At 37.2% G+C, this 17,304-nt stretch overlaps 1 protein-coding gene across 2 annotated transcripts in view; it reads left to right on the top strand.

Annotated features, from left to right (window-relative positions):
• FARSB (phenylalanyl-tRNA synthetase subunit beta) overlaps positions 1-17,304 on the top strand; it is an 83,531-nt gene that overhangs the window by 24,860 nt on the left and 41,367 nt on the right. For both annotated transcript variants that reach the window (XM_002812914.6, XM_063713067.1), the window contains exons 9-15: positions 1,157-1,218; positions 2,448-2,499; positions 6,565-6,626; positions 6,859-7,066; positions 7,609-7,689; positions 11,664-11,756; positions 16,999-17,116. In XM_002812914.6, the coding sequence (XP_002812960.2) occupies positions 1,157-1,218; positions 2,448-2,499; positions 6,565-6,626; positions 6,859-7,066; positions 7,609-7,689; positions 11,664-11,756; positions 16,999-17,116 (676 nt within the window). The remainder of the gene's footprint in view (positions 1-1,156; positions 1,219-2,447; positions 2,500-6,564; positions 6,627-6,858; positions 7,067-7,608; positions 7,690-11,663; positions 11,757-16,998; positions 17,117-17,304) is intronic.

The raw sequence follows: 17,304 nt of genomic DNA, 5'->3' as shown, positions 1-17,304 counted from the left end.
AGAGTTAGTCATCTACATAACTATAAAACACAAAATGGAATGAGTACTGTAGCAAAATCCATATAAATTGTTTATCTAGTTGACTTAATTTATATGCAGAGTAATTTGGTAAATTTGGTAAAAAATTTGATTTTTTGGTAAAATCTTAAAAAAGAAAAAAAGAACTGGCGATGAAGAAGCTTTATTTAGTAAATTGATAGATGGTTTATGCACACAAAATTATCTAGACTATAATTCTTCACCCACTTTTAGTCAGTTCATCTATTGGAATGGGTTGCTATGAAAGCTTTTTCTATGACATATGACTTCTTTACATATGTTAAATGAGGTGGCAGTTAAACAATTTAAAAAAGGTAACCTCAAATGGCAGGAGAAGGCTGGAGTATAGAAATAGGGCAAATAAATGGTATTCATGTACATCTTATAGGATTAGAGACCACTGTAAGGTATTTCCTTTATAACTTTTAGGTACTCCTTGCCTTCAGAAATATTGTCAGGGTAGTACAGCTTTTAATATTAATTTTTAAAAAAATTTAATTCGTGCATTTACAGACCTTGAATGTCTTTCCTGAAGCCTGTATATATAGGAGTGAAATACATATATAAGAGTAAAGCATATATTCCAATAAGGTCACGGTATTTTTTTTCTAAGAATTTTTTTTGAAATAGAAAAATTATTTAACAAATCTATATGTTCTTTACTACATGCCAATGTATTTAATCTTTGTAAGAACCAGACAAGATAGGAATTTTCATTATCTCCTTAACAGGTAAGAGAAGTGGCTTGCCTAGTGTCATACTGTTAGTAAGTGCTTGAGCCAGGATTCAAGCAGTCTGGCTTCAGAGACTTAGGAGATTGTTAAGATTTATTCCAGTAATTAACCATTTGTCTCTGTTGAAGCCCAGTGAACCTGAGGTTGGGGGTGGGGGAACGAAACGATTTGTCTCAGTCATGGATTATAACTGTCAGAGAACTGCGTAAATGCAGAACACCTGAAGATAAGGCTAGGCCTACTCATGTTTTTATTCCACTTCCTTTCTTAAAATGTCTATGTAAAGGTTTGAGGACACAATTATATTGAATATTAATTCATTTCCATCTGAGTGAAGAGAATATATTTATAGATTACTATATTTGTTTTTCTTTTCTTTGCAGGCAAAAATAGTTCTTGATATTATTGTCACCATGTTCAGTGAATATTGTGAGAATCAATTTACGTAAGTTCATCCAGCACCTTTGTTGATGGCCCATTGTTCTGAAGGCAAGGCTTTGTGCTAAATGTAAAGATAGGCCAGGTGCGGTGGCTCACACCTATAATCCCAGCACTTTGGGAGGCTGAGGCGGGAGGATTGCTTGAGCTCAGGAGTTCAAGACCAGCCTGGGCAACACAAGAAGACGCCATATCTACAGAAAATTAAAAAATTACTTGGGTTTGGTGGCCTGCGCCTGTAGTCCTAGCTATTGGGGAGACTGAGGCAGGAGGATTCCTTGAGTCTGGGAGGTCGAGGCTGCTGTGAGCTATGTTTGTGCCACCGCACTTGAGACTGGGTCACAGAACGAGACACTGTCTTTAAAAAAATGAATGAATAAACAAATAAATATAAAGATTAAAAATGTGGTTCCTATAACTAGAACATATAATCTGTTCAGGGAGATAAGCCATACGCATAAATATTGGATAAAGTCATAAGCATTAAGTACTTTAAAAAGTTTTGGTGATATTCCGGATGTTCGTAAGGGCAAGTTACTGCCAGCTAATACAATCTGAGAAGGCTTCATGGAGGCAATGAAATTTAAGCTGTGTTTGGGGATCATTGGATTTGAGAATATATAGATGGAAGAACAGCAAAAGAACAGCTAAACAGAGGTAGAGAAGCATATATAAGAGCAAAGCATGTATCCCATATCGGTAAGATTACTGTATTTTTTCCAAAGCATATTTTTAGTTTAAAAAACTATTTAACAAATCTATATGGTCCTTAGTACTAGCATCATAGTTTATTCTAGAATATTAATATAATTGAAAATAAATATATAACTGTAGAAAGTGTGATTGAAATTATATGGGCAGCATCAGTTTTTTTTTAAATTGATTTTCATTTCAGTGATTCTGTCAGTTTTATTATGTAACACGCTGCCCTGGTAAAGCCTAGAATGTGTGTGTCAATATTGGCAAGGAGTCCCTGTAGGATGCATGCTTTGCAGTACTGGAAAATAAACCTTTCAAGTAGGTGGTGCCTGAAAAGGACATCAGAGCCCTAGGAGATGAAACAGTAGAGTATTATTGTTTATAGCAGGATCAATCCAAACAGTGTTGGAATGCGATAGATGGAATGTGTTGAGGCTGTAGTTGTAGCCCAAATGAAAGATTTGATAACCATACACATGTCTGTAATTTATGGCACATTTTTTTCTTAAGTATTTTATTTCTGGCTTTTGTTTTCAGGGTCGAAGCTGCTGAAGTGGTTTTTCCTAATGGAAAATCACATACCTTTCCAGTAAGTGCTTAGGAAATGACTTCATGATTATGACAACAATGCTAATAATAATGGCTATAGAGCACTCATGTTCTGTCTGTCTATCCGTCCCCTACCTACCCACCCGTGTGCCAGGCGCTATACTATGTGCATTACATGGATTTAGTCCTCAACGTAATCCTGTGAGGGTAGGTGCTCTTATTAAGCTTTTTCCAGATGGAGTCCCTGAGACCTTGAGATGTTAAATACCTTGCTTATTATTTTTAAGTAGTAGAGCTAGGATCTAAATTCAGACAGTTTGACTGTAGCTGTAAACACACAACATTATACAACAACATTGTGTGGTCATAATTCCTATGATTTATTCTCCTATTAACTAGTTAACTGAGTAGTTTTTTAAAAAATGTTTTTATTCTTTAATTGGCACATAATAATTGTACATATTTATGGGGTACAGTGTGATGTTTCAATACATGTATATAATATGTAATGATCAAATCATGGTAGTTGGCATATCCATCATATCAGACATTTATTATTTTGTTGTGTTGGGAACATTCATAGTCTGCTCCTCTATATTTGAAAATATACAATAAATTGTTGTTAATTACATTATAGCATCCTACAGTGCTGTAGAACAATAGAACCTATTAAATAAGTAATTTATAGTCTCACTCCTTTTAAGATTACTCAGCCCTCCAAACGTAATTAGTCTGTTCACACTTGAATTAACAGTTGCTGAAGGCCATCACTGTAACTAATAAATAATTTCAAATGTATTATTAAGACTAATTTAGTAGTAAACACACAGTTATTGTCAAGACATAAGATCTTGGTAAAAAATCTAAACCAGTATTATTCTTGGGGGGTTTTGTCCCCCCCACCCAAGGGACTTGACATAAAGATGACTGTTCTAAAACATAACAGTATCACAGTCACTTCGTGGTTCTCATTCAGTGAGAGCATTCTTTGATGAGCTTTTTCTTCCCCTTTGAATCTTTCACTATTCCCTTGTCATTTATGAAGTAAATCACAGCCTGAAATAGTTTCTACTATTTAAATAGCTTTTACAGTAGATGAAACTTGCTAAGATCAAAACCTCCCCATTCCGGAAGACATTAACATTTAGCATCATATTTTATTCTAGAGTATTAATTATGCTTCAAAAGAAACATATAACTGTATGAAGCATAACTGAAATTATACAGACAATATTAGTTTTTAAAAGTTGATTTGGATTTAAGTATCTATTGTCAGTTAGCTTTTGTTATTTAACAAACTACCCCCAAGACTTAGTGGCTTAAAACAACAACCATTTATTTATCTCATGTTTCTTTTGGTCAATAGGGTGGTTTTCCTGGTCTGAGCAAGTTTGGCTAATCTCTGCTGGGCTTACCCATATGTAGTCAGTTGACTGGTTGGCTAGCAACTGGATGATCTGAGATGGCCTCACTCATGTCTGCTTCTTGGCAGTGGGATCAACAACTCACGTGTCCCTCATCATATAGCAGGCTAGCTTGGGCTTTTTGACTTGGGGTTGGTTGCAGGGTTCCTAGCAGCAAGAGAGCATGCCCAGTGCCCACGCATTTTTCAAACATTATTCTGTTGGCCAAAGCTAGTCATTTGGCTAGATTTGACGGGTGGAGAAATAGATGTCATCTCCTGATTGGAAGATTGGCAGTGTCACATTGCAAGGCCATGGATACAGAGAGGGGAGAAATTTGTGGCCATTTTTGCAGTTTATGACAGTAGCAGTTGGGATTAGCTGGAGATAGCTTTTTAGATGGTTTTAAAATAATGCCAGAGAAAAGTTTCTTTTTCTTCTTCTTTTTTTTTTTTTTGAGATGGAGTCTCCCTCTGTCGCCAAGGCTGGAGTGCAGTGGCGCAATCTCAGCTCACTGCAAGCTCTGCCTCCTGGGTTCACGCCATTCTCCTGCCTTAGCCTCCCGAATAGCTGGGACTACAGGCGCCCATCACCACGCCCGGCTAATTTTTTTTGTATTTTTAGTAGAGATGGGGTTTCACCATGTTAGAGAAGATGGTCTTGATCTCCTGACCTTGTGATCCGCCGGCCTCGGCCTCCCAAAGTGCTGGGATTATAGGTGTGAGCCACCGCGTCCAGCCTCTTTTCAATATGATGATTTGTCAAGTGTTAATAAAAGTGATTATATATTTTTGGGAAGAAAAGGAGAAATATATTTTGATATTTGGTTCACTCTTCTCCTCATATGGATAATCCCTTAAAATCATTTATTTGTGATATAGAGATCTTTTGTAAATTTGAAATGGTGGGCTTTCTCAAAAGGAGTACTGCATGAGTGTTTTGGCATTTATTCATTTATTTCCTCCTAAACTTAAGTTAGAACAGCTTTTCTTAGGGAAGGATCCTCTGGGGAAAACTGATTCTTTCTCACATGAAATAGCATATTTTCTCAAACCCTAAAAATTTTTTTTCTTGTGTTTTGTTATTTCATAGAAAAGAATAAAGTTTTAAAATAGGAGAACTAGAGGAGATAAGTTATCAGTAGTCAGACTAATGGTTAATGGTGTGTACTTTGGAATTAGGTTGTCTTAATTTATTAATTCATTAATTTGTTCATTAGTTACTTCTTTTTTTTTTTTTTTTTTTTTTGAGATGGAGCCTCGCTCTGTTACCCAGGCTGGAGTGCAGTGGCGTCAGCTCACTGCAACCTCCACCTCCTGGGTTCAAGCGATTCTCCTGCCTCAGCCTCCCGAGTAGCTGGGATTACAGGCTTGTGCCACCACGCCCAGCCAACTTTTTTGTATTTTTAGTAGAGATGGGGTTTCGCTACATTGGCCAGGCTGGTCTCGAACTCCTGACCTCATGTGATCCACCCACCTCAGCCTCCCAAAGTGTTGGGATTACAGGCGTGAGCCACCACGCCCAGCCATTTGTTACTTCTTGTATGCATGCATTCACTTATTAAATACATATACCAAATGCTTATTATCTGATAATCATTTTCTAAGCACTGGGCATATAGCAGCACTTGGACTTGGCAGTTTACTATTCTGACCTGGAACTAGTTATTCAGCTAAAATTCAAATTCCTTACCTGTCAAATGAGAATACTAGTAGCATCTGTTGTGAGGATTAAGTAAGATTATCTTTAAAATGCATCTCGTACTGTTCAGCTCATAATAACTATTTAGGTCATAGTAACTATTGAGAAAAGTTATTATTACTTTGCAATCTTCACCTTGTGCCTCCCAAACCCTGCAGTGCATTCTCATCACCTGGGGATCTTGAAAACATGCAGATTGGGCTTCAGTAGCTCTGGTGTCCCTGCCACTAGCTATCAAGACCTGCAGTCAGCCTTTCTCACGAGCACTCAGGTGATGCTGGTGCTTCTGCTCTGAGGACTGCATTTTGAGTAGCAAGGTTCCGGACCATTGCCCTTACTTGAATCAAAACAGGTTTTAAAATCTATGGCCTTTTTGCTAGTGGCATGTTATACTTTTGAGAGTGAATGAGTGATAAGAAATATTCATAAGGACATTTCCAAAGGTGTTGAAAAGCCTGGGTTTTATGTGTGTGTGTTCTCACCTCACTAATACAGTGGAGTTATGTACTCTTTGAAGGAGACTCATTTCTCCACCTGGAAATGGCAAGAAAGGAATATCTTCATCATGCTCTTAGACTTAGTATGATGGACTTTGTGACATTGGAATTATTCTTTCTTGGTCATACCCATCTGCTTGCATAGGACGAGACTGAAAATCTTTAGCAGGATTTATAAACGTCTTTGGAATGATGTAGCACAACAGTGTTTTACTGTGGGGAATGGGGATTGACTATCTGAAAGGGAAAAATGTTTGGCATTTTATATTATTTCCAGGCAGTGCAAACTGTCTAGCAAGTAGAATGTTCATATATGAATCTAATGTAGCAAATTTATTCCTCATAATACTGTTTTTGAAACATCAAGTTTATTCTCAATGTGTGGCTCTAATGACAATTTCTTGGGAACGTAATAGAACTGCAATAATGACTAATTTAATGGAAAAGAGTCTAAAGCTGTATCTGATGGGAAATGATTTACTTTTTAAACTCTTTCTCTTTAAGGAATTAGCTTACCGAAAGGAGATGGTGAGAGCTGACCTAATTAACAAAAAAGTTGGAATCAGGTATGCTCTGAAAACTTCACTTAATTCAACAACAAAGTACACGTATGACTAATTTTTTTTTGCGATCCTTCAGAGTCAGTTAAGAAATGATAAAACATCAGTTAAGATATCTGGTTTCTGATAGAACTCAAAAAGAAAGATTACTGCTTCAGCTAGTAGCATATGTTGAAGCACAATGTAAACATTAAAAAAAAATCCAATGAAGTTTATGGTTTGTTCATTCCTTTTTCAGAGAAACTCCAGAAAATCTTGCCAAACTTCTGACCAGGATGTATTTAAAATCAGAAGTCATAGGTGATGGGAATCAGATTGAGATTGAAATCCCTCCAACCAGAGCTGACATTATCCATGCATGTGATATTGTAGAAGATGCAGCTATTGCTTATGGATATAACAACATTCAGATGACTCTCCCGAAAACTTACACCATAGCTAATCAAGTAAGATTGCATCCTTAAATAAACACTCCTTATTGTTAGAAACTGATTATTTAATGCCAGGAAGGCTTCGAGAAAACAGAACGTAGGAATCAAGCAGTATTTGGACATGCTCTGCAATGAGAGGCATTTGCTATGGAGAGGATACAAAACAGATGCCCAAATGATTAGAGTAAGTTGAAAACCTGTGATGACTAGTTCTTTGAAGAAAGACAGGTTTCAAGTTTGGAGCCCTTGTTGAATCTCTCAGAGATTCATTTTCTCAACTTGGGCCTGAAGGCAGAAGCTGTGTGTGGGAGAGATGGAAGTGGGGGTGGTTTGTACATCTGTGTAGGAGCAGAGGGTGGCAGAGCGGTGGAGAGGGAGGAGGTAATATTGGTAGGGAAATAGTGGCATTAGCAGTACGTTAGTAAGGGTGAAAAGGTTTTTAATCTTTTAAACATTTTTATTAAAAAAAGTTTTAATGACATGTTCTGTATAAATCTCCCTTTTAAAAAACAAGAAATAATTGAGGTGAAATCAAGTGGATCCTTTTTTTTTTTCAGTTTCCTCTTAATAAGCTCACTGAACTTCTCAGACATGACATGGCAGCCGCTGGCTTCACTGAAGCACTTACCTTTGCCCTGGTACGTCTTACATGCTTTTTCTGCCCAGATGATTGTTTACTTAGACTCTCTGAATTATTTATTCTATGACGCTTTATAAGAATTTATAAAATCTAGACGGTTAGAACTTCCAGATTCTGGAAGAACAAATTTGTTACTTGAGATTATATAATTCCTGGTAAAGTAATTTTGAAGCTTTTGTTTTTACAGCCACAAAAGAAAATGAAGGCCTAGAAAAAAATACCTTAAATGACAGATGACAAAGTATTTTATAGTTTCATGTGAGTGTTGAGAGTTCACAATGTATTTCATAACCAAATTTATTAAGTTAGAATATTTGGTCTTAATTTGGTTATGGCTGTGCCCACTAGATGCCGTCCTGGGTAAAGGCTTGTGGACTGTTCCACATTAAATTAATTTCTTTGTCTTTGAACACGTTCACAAACATTTGCTTTGAGTTGAAAAGCTGACATAAAAGGCCTAAATCAGGAAATGACTTTTATTACAAAAACAGAAGGAAATTTCCCTCCCCCACCAGATTGATCATTTGAGAGAATAAAATGTGTATGCAATTTGTAGTTCCGTTTTTCCCTCTTCCTGAGCATTTCTGCGGTGCCTGCAATGTAGTTCTTGAGCATTCAAGTATGTTTAATCTATGAGGTGAAAGGAAGCTACTTCTTTTTCTCCCCTGCAACTTAGCCCTAGCCCTGAAATTCTCAATCTTTTAGAGTATTTAAGGGGCTCTACTTCTAGTTTGTTTAATATTTTGATTTTTCTGATTCAGGAGTCATTCATTCAACATTTGTTGAGCATTTATTATATGTCAGGCACTGCACCAATGAGGAAGCCTGAGGCTGAGAGAGGATAAGTACGTAGCACATTTTACACGGACAGCAGGAGAACTGCTGTGTTCCAGGCCACCATACCTGCATGATCTCATTATATCATGAGCAGGGTCCTGACCTTTGGCCTCCTAGAACAGTGCTTTTCCATGGTCTCATACCGTGTACACTAGGTCTGTAATGCCATGTCATTCATCTGTGTACATATATATACACACATTTGTAGCTGTGAGCATCCAGGATTTCATATAAAATGAAGTACCAAAAATAACTGAAAAATATATTTTTATTTTTTAAAACATATGAGTGTCATAGGAATACATCTTATTTTAAAGGACTCATACTTTAACCATGTAGATTAAACCATAACAGTTCTCTTCCCCACTTCGAATCCTCTTTTCCTCCCCAGAAACAACTGCTGTTAAAACTTGGGTGTGCATTTTTCCCTGCCCTTTTATATCAGTGGTGCCAGTTTGAGAAAAGTTACTTATTACTTTATCCTTTTTATACTTATGCTTTATACTTATTACAATATCCATTGCCAGTTTGATTGTGTGACCTTGGAGCCTCATGTGTCTTCGAAGGAGCACAGAGGCTGAGTCTTGACTAGTGGCTGCTCTGCAGGGAATGTTTACCCTATGCCAAGGGCTTTGTGTACATGATTCCATTTCTTCTCAGTATACTCCTGTGAAGTAGGCGTTCCTGTCTTTCACAGCAGTTAATTTAAGTAACTTGTCCTACACCATGACTGTGGATCTGGGATTCCCGCCCATGCCTGTCTGCATCCAAGGCCTGTGACTGAACTGTCACACGAGGGATGTTAGAAACAGTCTGTTCAGCTGTCCAAAGTCACTTTAATACGTTCATTGTTTATCACTGGGGGGAAGAGAAAGGAGTGAGCTCCTAGAGGGTTTCAGATTTGTACTAAATTTTCCTGTAGGAATTTCAACATTAAAGATGTTTATAAAGATGTTTATAGGCAAGCCTAAGCATCGCTGAGCAAAGATGGTCTATGTTGTTAAATCCAGTTTTGCACAAGAGTAACAGCCATTTTTTTTTCTGAAACCTAGTCCCTGACTTTCCAAGTATAAATAATTCACATTTCATCATATTGATTTTTGCTATATCTGCATAGTAGTTGTAATATTTTCTTTTAAATTGGCTCACTTTTAAGTTGGCTTATGTACTTCAGCCTTGTTATAGGAATAATATCTGTAAAAACGATAAGGTTCATTTATTTGTTGTATTTTTCTAACACATTAAAATAAACACATAAATATTAACATTAAAAAAAGTTCCTGGCAGGCATGGTGGCTCATGCCTGTAATCCCAGCACTTTGGGAGGCCGAGGCGGGCAGATCACTTGAGGCTACAAGTTCGAGGCCAGTCTGGCCAACATGGCAAAACCCCGTCTCTACTAAAAATACAAAAATTAGTCGGGTGTGGTGGTGCACGCCTGTAATCCCAGCTACTCGGGAGGCTGAGACAGGAGAATCGCTTGAACCTGGGAGGTGGAGGTTACAGCAAGCCGAGATTGCACCACTGAACTCCAATGTGGGCGACAGGGTGAGACTCTGTCTCAAACAAAAAAAAAGTTTCTTACTGTGTACTAACTACTGCCACTTCAGGGTAGCTTAATTTAAATTGCCTCTTGTCACTATCCCTTATTATCCATTGCCATGATAAAATACAAGGTCACTCAGATACACAGCTGCATTGCTATGTGTCTGTGGAGTGTTTTTCTTTTACATAGAGAAGACTAGTTTCATTTGAGAATAGATTGCTTCATGTCAGTTGCATTTCCTAATTAATCAATCACATTATACCTAAGTCTTGCTGTAAAACTTCTTTATGCTGTGGGGAAAACGCTTATCTCCAGTGTGCGTGCCACCATTCTCCACCTCAGCAGCTGTAGCAGATCGGGGAGCTGTTTTCTGCTATGCCTGGATGTGGCTTCAGGATCTTTCTCAAGAAAGCATGGCAAGAATCACTAGAACTGACATTGACATGAAATGAATTCTTTTTACCATTTCAGTTGATGTGTATCATTTTGTTTTAATAAGTGAAATACCGGCCAACTAGCCTTTGAAAACTAGTTGTAGAACAGCATAATGAACAATATTGCCTACCATTGGACAATAGTACAATAATCTGATGGTACGTCAGTTTTTGTGTTACGTTTTAATGCTTTTTCAAAAAGCTAGCATTAATATACATGATAATAATTTATCCTTGGTAATGATTTGTCAGTTATCATCATTGTTGACATTTTTTGAGTGCTTACTCTGTGCCAGGCACCATACTTGCATTATCTCATTATATCATTTATTATTAGACTTGATGTATCTAATCGTCAGTGAGTTTTTAATTTCATAACTTCTGCCTACAATGCTGGTTTCTGAGGGTGGCAAGCATCTTTCTCTTCGATTGGTGGGTACTCGGCAGTTTATTTGTTATGAGTTTCAGGCATGTGCACAGAAGTTAAGTGATACAGTAAAAGAACACTGGGCAGAGTTCCAGTCACTTGAATTCTGTTGTCAGTCCTACTGTTCTGCCACAAGTCATTATGGATTGATTTAGCAAGGGTTACAATGGTAGTCAAAATGGAAAGTCATGAAATACCAAGGAGGGAGAGAAAGTTTCTGACTAGAGTCATTAGGAATATTATGGAAGAGAGGTCATTTAAGTCAGCCTTAGGGAATGGTAGCAAGTGGGGCTGGGAGGGCATTTCAGGTAAGGTAGGGAAACATAAGGTTTAGGGAATGGCTAGGGCATCATGGGAGATTAGATTGGAAAGGTAAATGGGAAACTAGCTTAGGAAGGGCCCGAGTACAGTTTATACCATCTCCATGTGAAAAATTTACTTTAGCTCTGTATGATGGCTAGGACTCATTGTGAAAGAAGTATTAATGTTAAATTCCATCTGCTGTGGGCCTGAGATTGATGTGTATTTATTGTTAGCTTATTCTTTTTTGTTTGTTTATTATTATTATTATTATTATTACATTTACTTCAGCTCACACCAGGCCTATTCTTAACTTGCTGATATGTGTAGAGAATATAAATTGCTCTTAGTAGTTGACTTACAGCATTACGTTTTATTTTAAACTTAATTGCTTTTCCATATTAATCTGTTTTGTATGTACTTCACAGTGCTCCCAAGAAGATATTGCTGATAAACTTGGTGTGGATATCTCTGCAACAAAGGCAGTCCACATAAGTAATCCTAAAACAGCTGAATTTCAGGTAAGAATTTTAAGTAGGTGAGAATTCATGTAAAAACCGAGAGGTAGTACATGAGTTAGGAAAAGTCTCTTCAGTTATTATACCTGAGATGGTGAAATCTTAGAGCTTTTTAATAATATCTTCTTGGGTAAGTTTATAGTTGGTTATTACATGCTTTGCTGCCAAAAATTCTTAACACTTTTAAAAATAATATTTTCTTGATTAACTTCATACTGGGTTCTTACTTGCTTTGTATTATCTGGCCCAATCTGTCTTGTCTGAACCTTCCATTTCATAATTGATTTTTAAATACTATTTTCAGATTTCATCTGTTTTTTTTTTTTTTTTTTTAATTTTTATTTTTTGGGACAGAGTCTTGCTCTGTTGCTCAGACTGGAGTGCAGTGGCACGATCTTGGCTCACTGCAACCTCTGCCTTCCGGGTTCAAGTGATTCTCCTGCCTCAGCCTCCCAAGTAGTTGGGATTACAGGTGCGTGCCACGATGCTTGGCTAATTTTTGTATTTTTAGTAGAGACGGGGTTTCACCATGTTGGCGAGGCTGGTCCTGAACTCCTGACCTCAAGTGACCCGCAAAGTGACCTCAGCCTCCCAAAGTGCTGGGATTACAGACATGAGCCCCTGCACCTAGCCAGATTTCATCTCTTTTCCGTTCATTTGTAATAAATGAATCAAAACCTGGTCCCAGTTCCTTCGTAAGTCATTCACTTTGAAATTGCCCATTATATCAGTTCTTGACTGTGCTGCTTATGTCTTTTATTGTAATTGTCTAAGTTTATTGGCAGTTTCATTTAGAGATTAGGAATATTTAAATGAGAATGATACTACTTTAATATTGAGTATTAAGTGATTTGTGTTATAGATTAGGATATTAACTATAAAGGGAGGGCATTTTAAGATTATAACATCTTTGCTTATTGATAACTTTAAATAGTTCTCTTTTATACTAATAAGCTCTTGTTCTATTTCTCTTGCATATGCAAGTCTGTATGTTTTTTAACCTAGATTTTAGAGAAAATCATATCTTCTAGAATCAAGGGGAATCTTGGAACTGGAAGGTTATATTTTAAAGAAGGTTAATGCTATTATAAATAATATCTGAATTCTGATTTGAAATCGTTTCTTTGGATTTTGGTTTTTACGTCTACAAAAATAAGGGACTGGGTTAGTTCTAAAAAGAATTCTAAAAGTTCTAAAAGTGTTTAAAACTAAATTTAAAAATTCTAAAGTTTATCTATAGAACCACCTACTAATGTTGTAGATTAGAGCTAGACTAATTAAAGAACTAATTGGTAATATATATCAAGTATATGAATTCTTTATCTATACTTAGGGTCAGAACTTTGAAGAATCCTTATACTAATTTTGGAAGGATTGTAGTAATGAATTGTTATATTTTATTTTCTGAGGTCTAGTTTCCGATTGCTTTTAAAGTTTGCCCATGGTGTTCTTTTTAATAAGAGGTATTCAAATTCATTTGCATAGAATGATTTTTCAGTAAATCTTAATGGATTTTTGTTTATTCTAAATGCACCTTTTTCTCCCAGTTTTACTTATCTAGCTTGATTACTTTTTAAAAAAACTTCATTTTATTTTTATTTATTTTTTGAGACAGAGCTTCCCTCTCTTACCCAGGCTGAAGTGCAGTGTCCTGATCTTGGCTCACTGCAACCTCTGCCTCCGGGGTTCAAGCGATTCTTGTGCCCCAGCCTCCCGAGTAGCTGGGATTACAGGCATGTGCTACCATACCTTGCTAATTTTTGTACTTTAATAGAGATGGGGTTTTACCATGTTGGCCAGGCTGGTCTCGAACTCCTGGCCTCAAGTGATCCACCCACCACGGCCTCCCAGAGTGCTGGGATGACAAGTGTGAGCCACCTCGCTTGGCCTTTTGTCAGCTTTTATTTTAGATTCAGTTAGTACATGTGTAGGTCTGTTACAAAGGTATATTGCATGATGTTGAGGTTTGGAGTGTGATTGAACCCATCACCCAGTAGTGAGCATAGTACCCAATAGGTAGTTTTTCAGCCCTTGCCCCCCACCTCCTTGTATTCCCCTAGTGAAGCTTGATAGATTTCTTAAGATGTGGTAACTGTTATGTTCTTCAGGATTTACATCCTGTCTTATCTATTTTATATAAGTGGAAGGAAAATAATCAGAAATGCATTAAATGTCACTATAAATAGCTGTGGCTTAGCACACTTAAGAATCAATCTTTCTGCATGAAGTACCTTAAAGATCAAAGAGAGTGCCTGTCTTTTGACCTAACAGATTCTATATTTTACCTTGCTTTACCAGCAGGTGAGTCCTACCATCACTAATTTGGCTAAGAGGTTTATATTTATGGTTAAGTTAAATGTAAAGTTCTTCATGGGCCTATAACTCAGTTTCTTGTCTAAATCCATTCTTTCTCTTGCATAATTCTTAACTTTGGGCTCTTTTCTGATAGTAAATATGTTAGAGAATGGGCAAGATAAAAATGTAACTTGGCTAAAATATGTAAAATTTTATTATAGTGACAATAAACAAACTTACAGAATATTACCACACCCCTTCCAAATTTACAATAATATTCTTTAATCACCTCACATATCCAGTCATTGTTTTAGTTTTCCCAATTGTCAATTTTTTTTTTTTTTTTCTGAGGTGGAGTCTCACTCTGTTGCCAGGCTGGAGTGCAGTGGTGCAATCTTGGCTCACTGCAACTTCCGCCTTCTGGGTTCAAGCAATTCTCCTGCCTCAGCCTCCTGAGTAGCTGGGACTACAGGTGTGTGCCGCCATGCCCAGCTAATTTTTGTATTTTTAGTAGAGATGGGGTTTCACCGTGTTGGCCAGGATGGTCTCAATCTCCTGACCTCGTGATCCGCCCATCTCGGCCTCCCATCAATTTTTTTTTTTAACAGTTTGAGTTGGGATTCAAATGCGGTTCATACATTGACATTGATTTATATGCTTTTCATGTCTCTGTTAATCTACAAGTTGCACCTCTCATCCTTCCGTCTTTCTTTTCCTTTCAGTTTATTGAGGAAACTGAGTCATTTGTCCTATAGAATTACGTTTAGGATTTTGCTGAATATGTTCCAATGGCCCCCTAAATTTCCAGTAAATTGGTGGTTGGATATAGAAGCTTGATCAGATTCAGGTTTAATTTTTTGTATTTCTGTAGGTTTTTAAATATGCAAATAAGGCATATCTATAAAATACACTGATAAAATTAAGAAAAATTTTCTATAACAGTAGTTTGTTTATTATATTTCAATAAGTTAAATTTCCTTTTAACTTTTAACATTGTAGTTTCGTTTTTGTGAATGGTTTGGGCACTTGCCCTCCAATGGGGAAAATGAATAATATTTAAGAAGCACCAAGTTGAAGGCGAGTAGCAGCTTGTTGGTATAGTGAGTGTGATGGGAAAGACGTTCTCTTTTTCATTCAAAACACAATCTAACAATTCCATTTAGGGTCTTTTGGTTACTTGTGCAGGATCTAAGAGTGTCTGTGTTTTAGCTTGGGTGTTCAGGGCAAACATCTGTAGGAGAGAACATTTGAGCAGACACTTGAAGGAAGGAAGGAAGCCACATGTGAACCTAGAGGAAGAATGTATGAGCAGAGTAAGCATGGAGGCCCCAGGATGGAAATCTTCTTGCTGACCAGTGTGGCCTCCAGTGTGACTGGAGTGCAGTAAGCCTGCGGGAGCAGCAGGGGTTGAGGGTAGAGAGGGAGTCAGGGCACATCACATAGGGTCCCAGGTAGGCCATGGATTTTATTCAAAATTTAATGGAAACCTCTTGGAGATTTTTGACCAGGGGAGTTGCATGATCTGATTTCTGTCTTAAAGGACCACTTCGTATGGAGAATAGGCCACAAGGTGGCAGGAGTGGAAGCGCAGAAGCCAGCTTAAGAATGTTATGCAGTAGTCTGGGGAAAAGATAACAGTGCTTGGGGTCTGACTGCAGAGCCCAGACTCTCACAATAATGTTACACCACTGCTTATAAAACCCTTCTGGTAACATGTGTTGGAAGCTGATATATTCCGTATAGCTTACAGGGAGAAATTTATTTTACAGACAAAGCAGGAAATTTTTGCTTTTTTTTTTTTAATGTACCAGGGTATGCATTTCTTAGGAATAGGAAGAATGAAATGACTGTACATACTATCACGTTTGCTTTAGTTAATAAAAAGTTTAGAACTGTAGTTACAGCCTACCCACAGCAGCTATATATATTTTTTAGCACCTACATATTTGTATTCTGTTTTCCTCATTGTGGTATTTTAATTGCATTTACATTTTTCCTGGTCCTAATTCTGATTAATTCATATTTAATTTATTTATGGTTTTATTTATTTATTTGTTAGAGGCAGGTTCTCTGTTGCCTAGGCTGGAGAGCAGTGGTATGATTATAGCTTATTGTAACCTTGAACTCCTGAGCTCAGGCAGTTCTCCACCTCAGCCTCCGGAGTAGCTGAAACTAAAGGCATGTATCCATACCTAGCTAATCTTTAAATTTGTGGAGGTGGTGTTTTGCTATGTTGCCCGTGCTGGTCTTGAACTAATAGCCTCAAGTGTTCGTCCTACCTTGGCCCCCCAAAGCTTTGGGATTACAGGCATGAGCCACTGTGCCTGACCTATATTTAATCTATTTAAACATTTGTATTTCTTGTAGTCTATTTAAATTACTTTGTGAAATGAAGCAGGATATGAAAACTTGCATACATGCATTTGAAATCTTGAAAGCAGACTTCAGTTTTTAAAATGAAAATCAATTAGCTGGGTGCAGTGGTATGTACCTGTATTTCCAGCTACTTGGGAGGCTGAGGCAGGAGATCACTAGAGCCATTTGAGGCATTTGAGGCTGCAGTGAGCTGTGATTGTGCCCATTGCACTCCATCCTGTGCAAAAGAGTGAGACTGTGTCTCTAAAAAAAGAAAAAATGAAATAATGAATGATAATGAATAAAATAACCAAGCCTTACATATGAGCAAACATATTGAGGTTGTATTTGTTTCTCAGTTATTTTTTAATCAAATTTATGATTTTTCATTTTGTAAATTTGGAAGCCAGAATGTTTTCAATTCTTTTCATTTCAATTTCAGTGTCCTGGAATTGAAAATTGAAAGTGACTTGGCTATTTTAGGGCAATGCATTTTCCAGAAGTGTCTTCCTATGAAGCCATAGTCTTTGTCTTTAACCAAGTGTGTTTGTTTGGGTCCTATTTGGTCAGTGCAATTTCATGTCTTTTCCTGTAGGTGGCACGCACTACCCTTCTTCCTGGCCTCCTGAAGACCATAGCAGCAAATCGTAAGATGCCCCTTCCACTGAAACTGTTTGAAATCTCTGACATTGTAATAAAAGATTCTAATACAGGTAAGAATAAGTCACCTTTGATTTGATTTGTGTATTTAAAACATTTTTTCATTATGAAAACCTTAACTATACATAAAAGCAGAAAAAATAGTATAATTAGCCCCTATGTACCCAGCACCCATCTTCAACAGTTACCAACACATGGACAGGCTTCTTTCATCTATACCACTACCAACTTCCCATATTAT

This window comes from Pongo abelii, chromosome 11 (genome assembly GCF_028885655.2).
Source record: "Pongo abelii isolate AG06213 chromosome 11, NHGRI_mPonAbe1-v2.0_pri, whole genome shotgun sequence".
Classification (NCBI taxonomy): domain Eukaryota; kingdom Metazoa; phylum Chordata; class Mammalia; order Primates; family Hominidae; genus Pongo; species Pongo abelii.
Note: the sequence above shows the minus strand (reverse complement) of the source record. Positions and strands in the feature narration are given on the sequence as shown.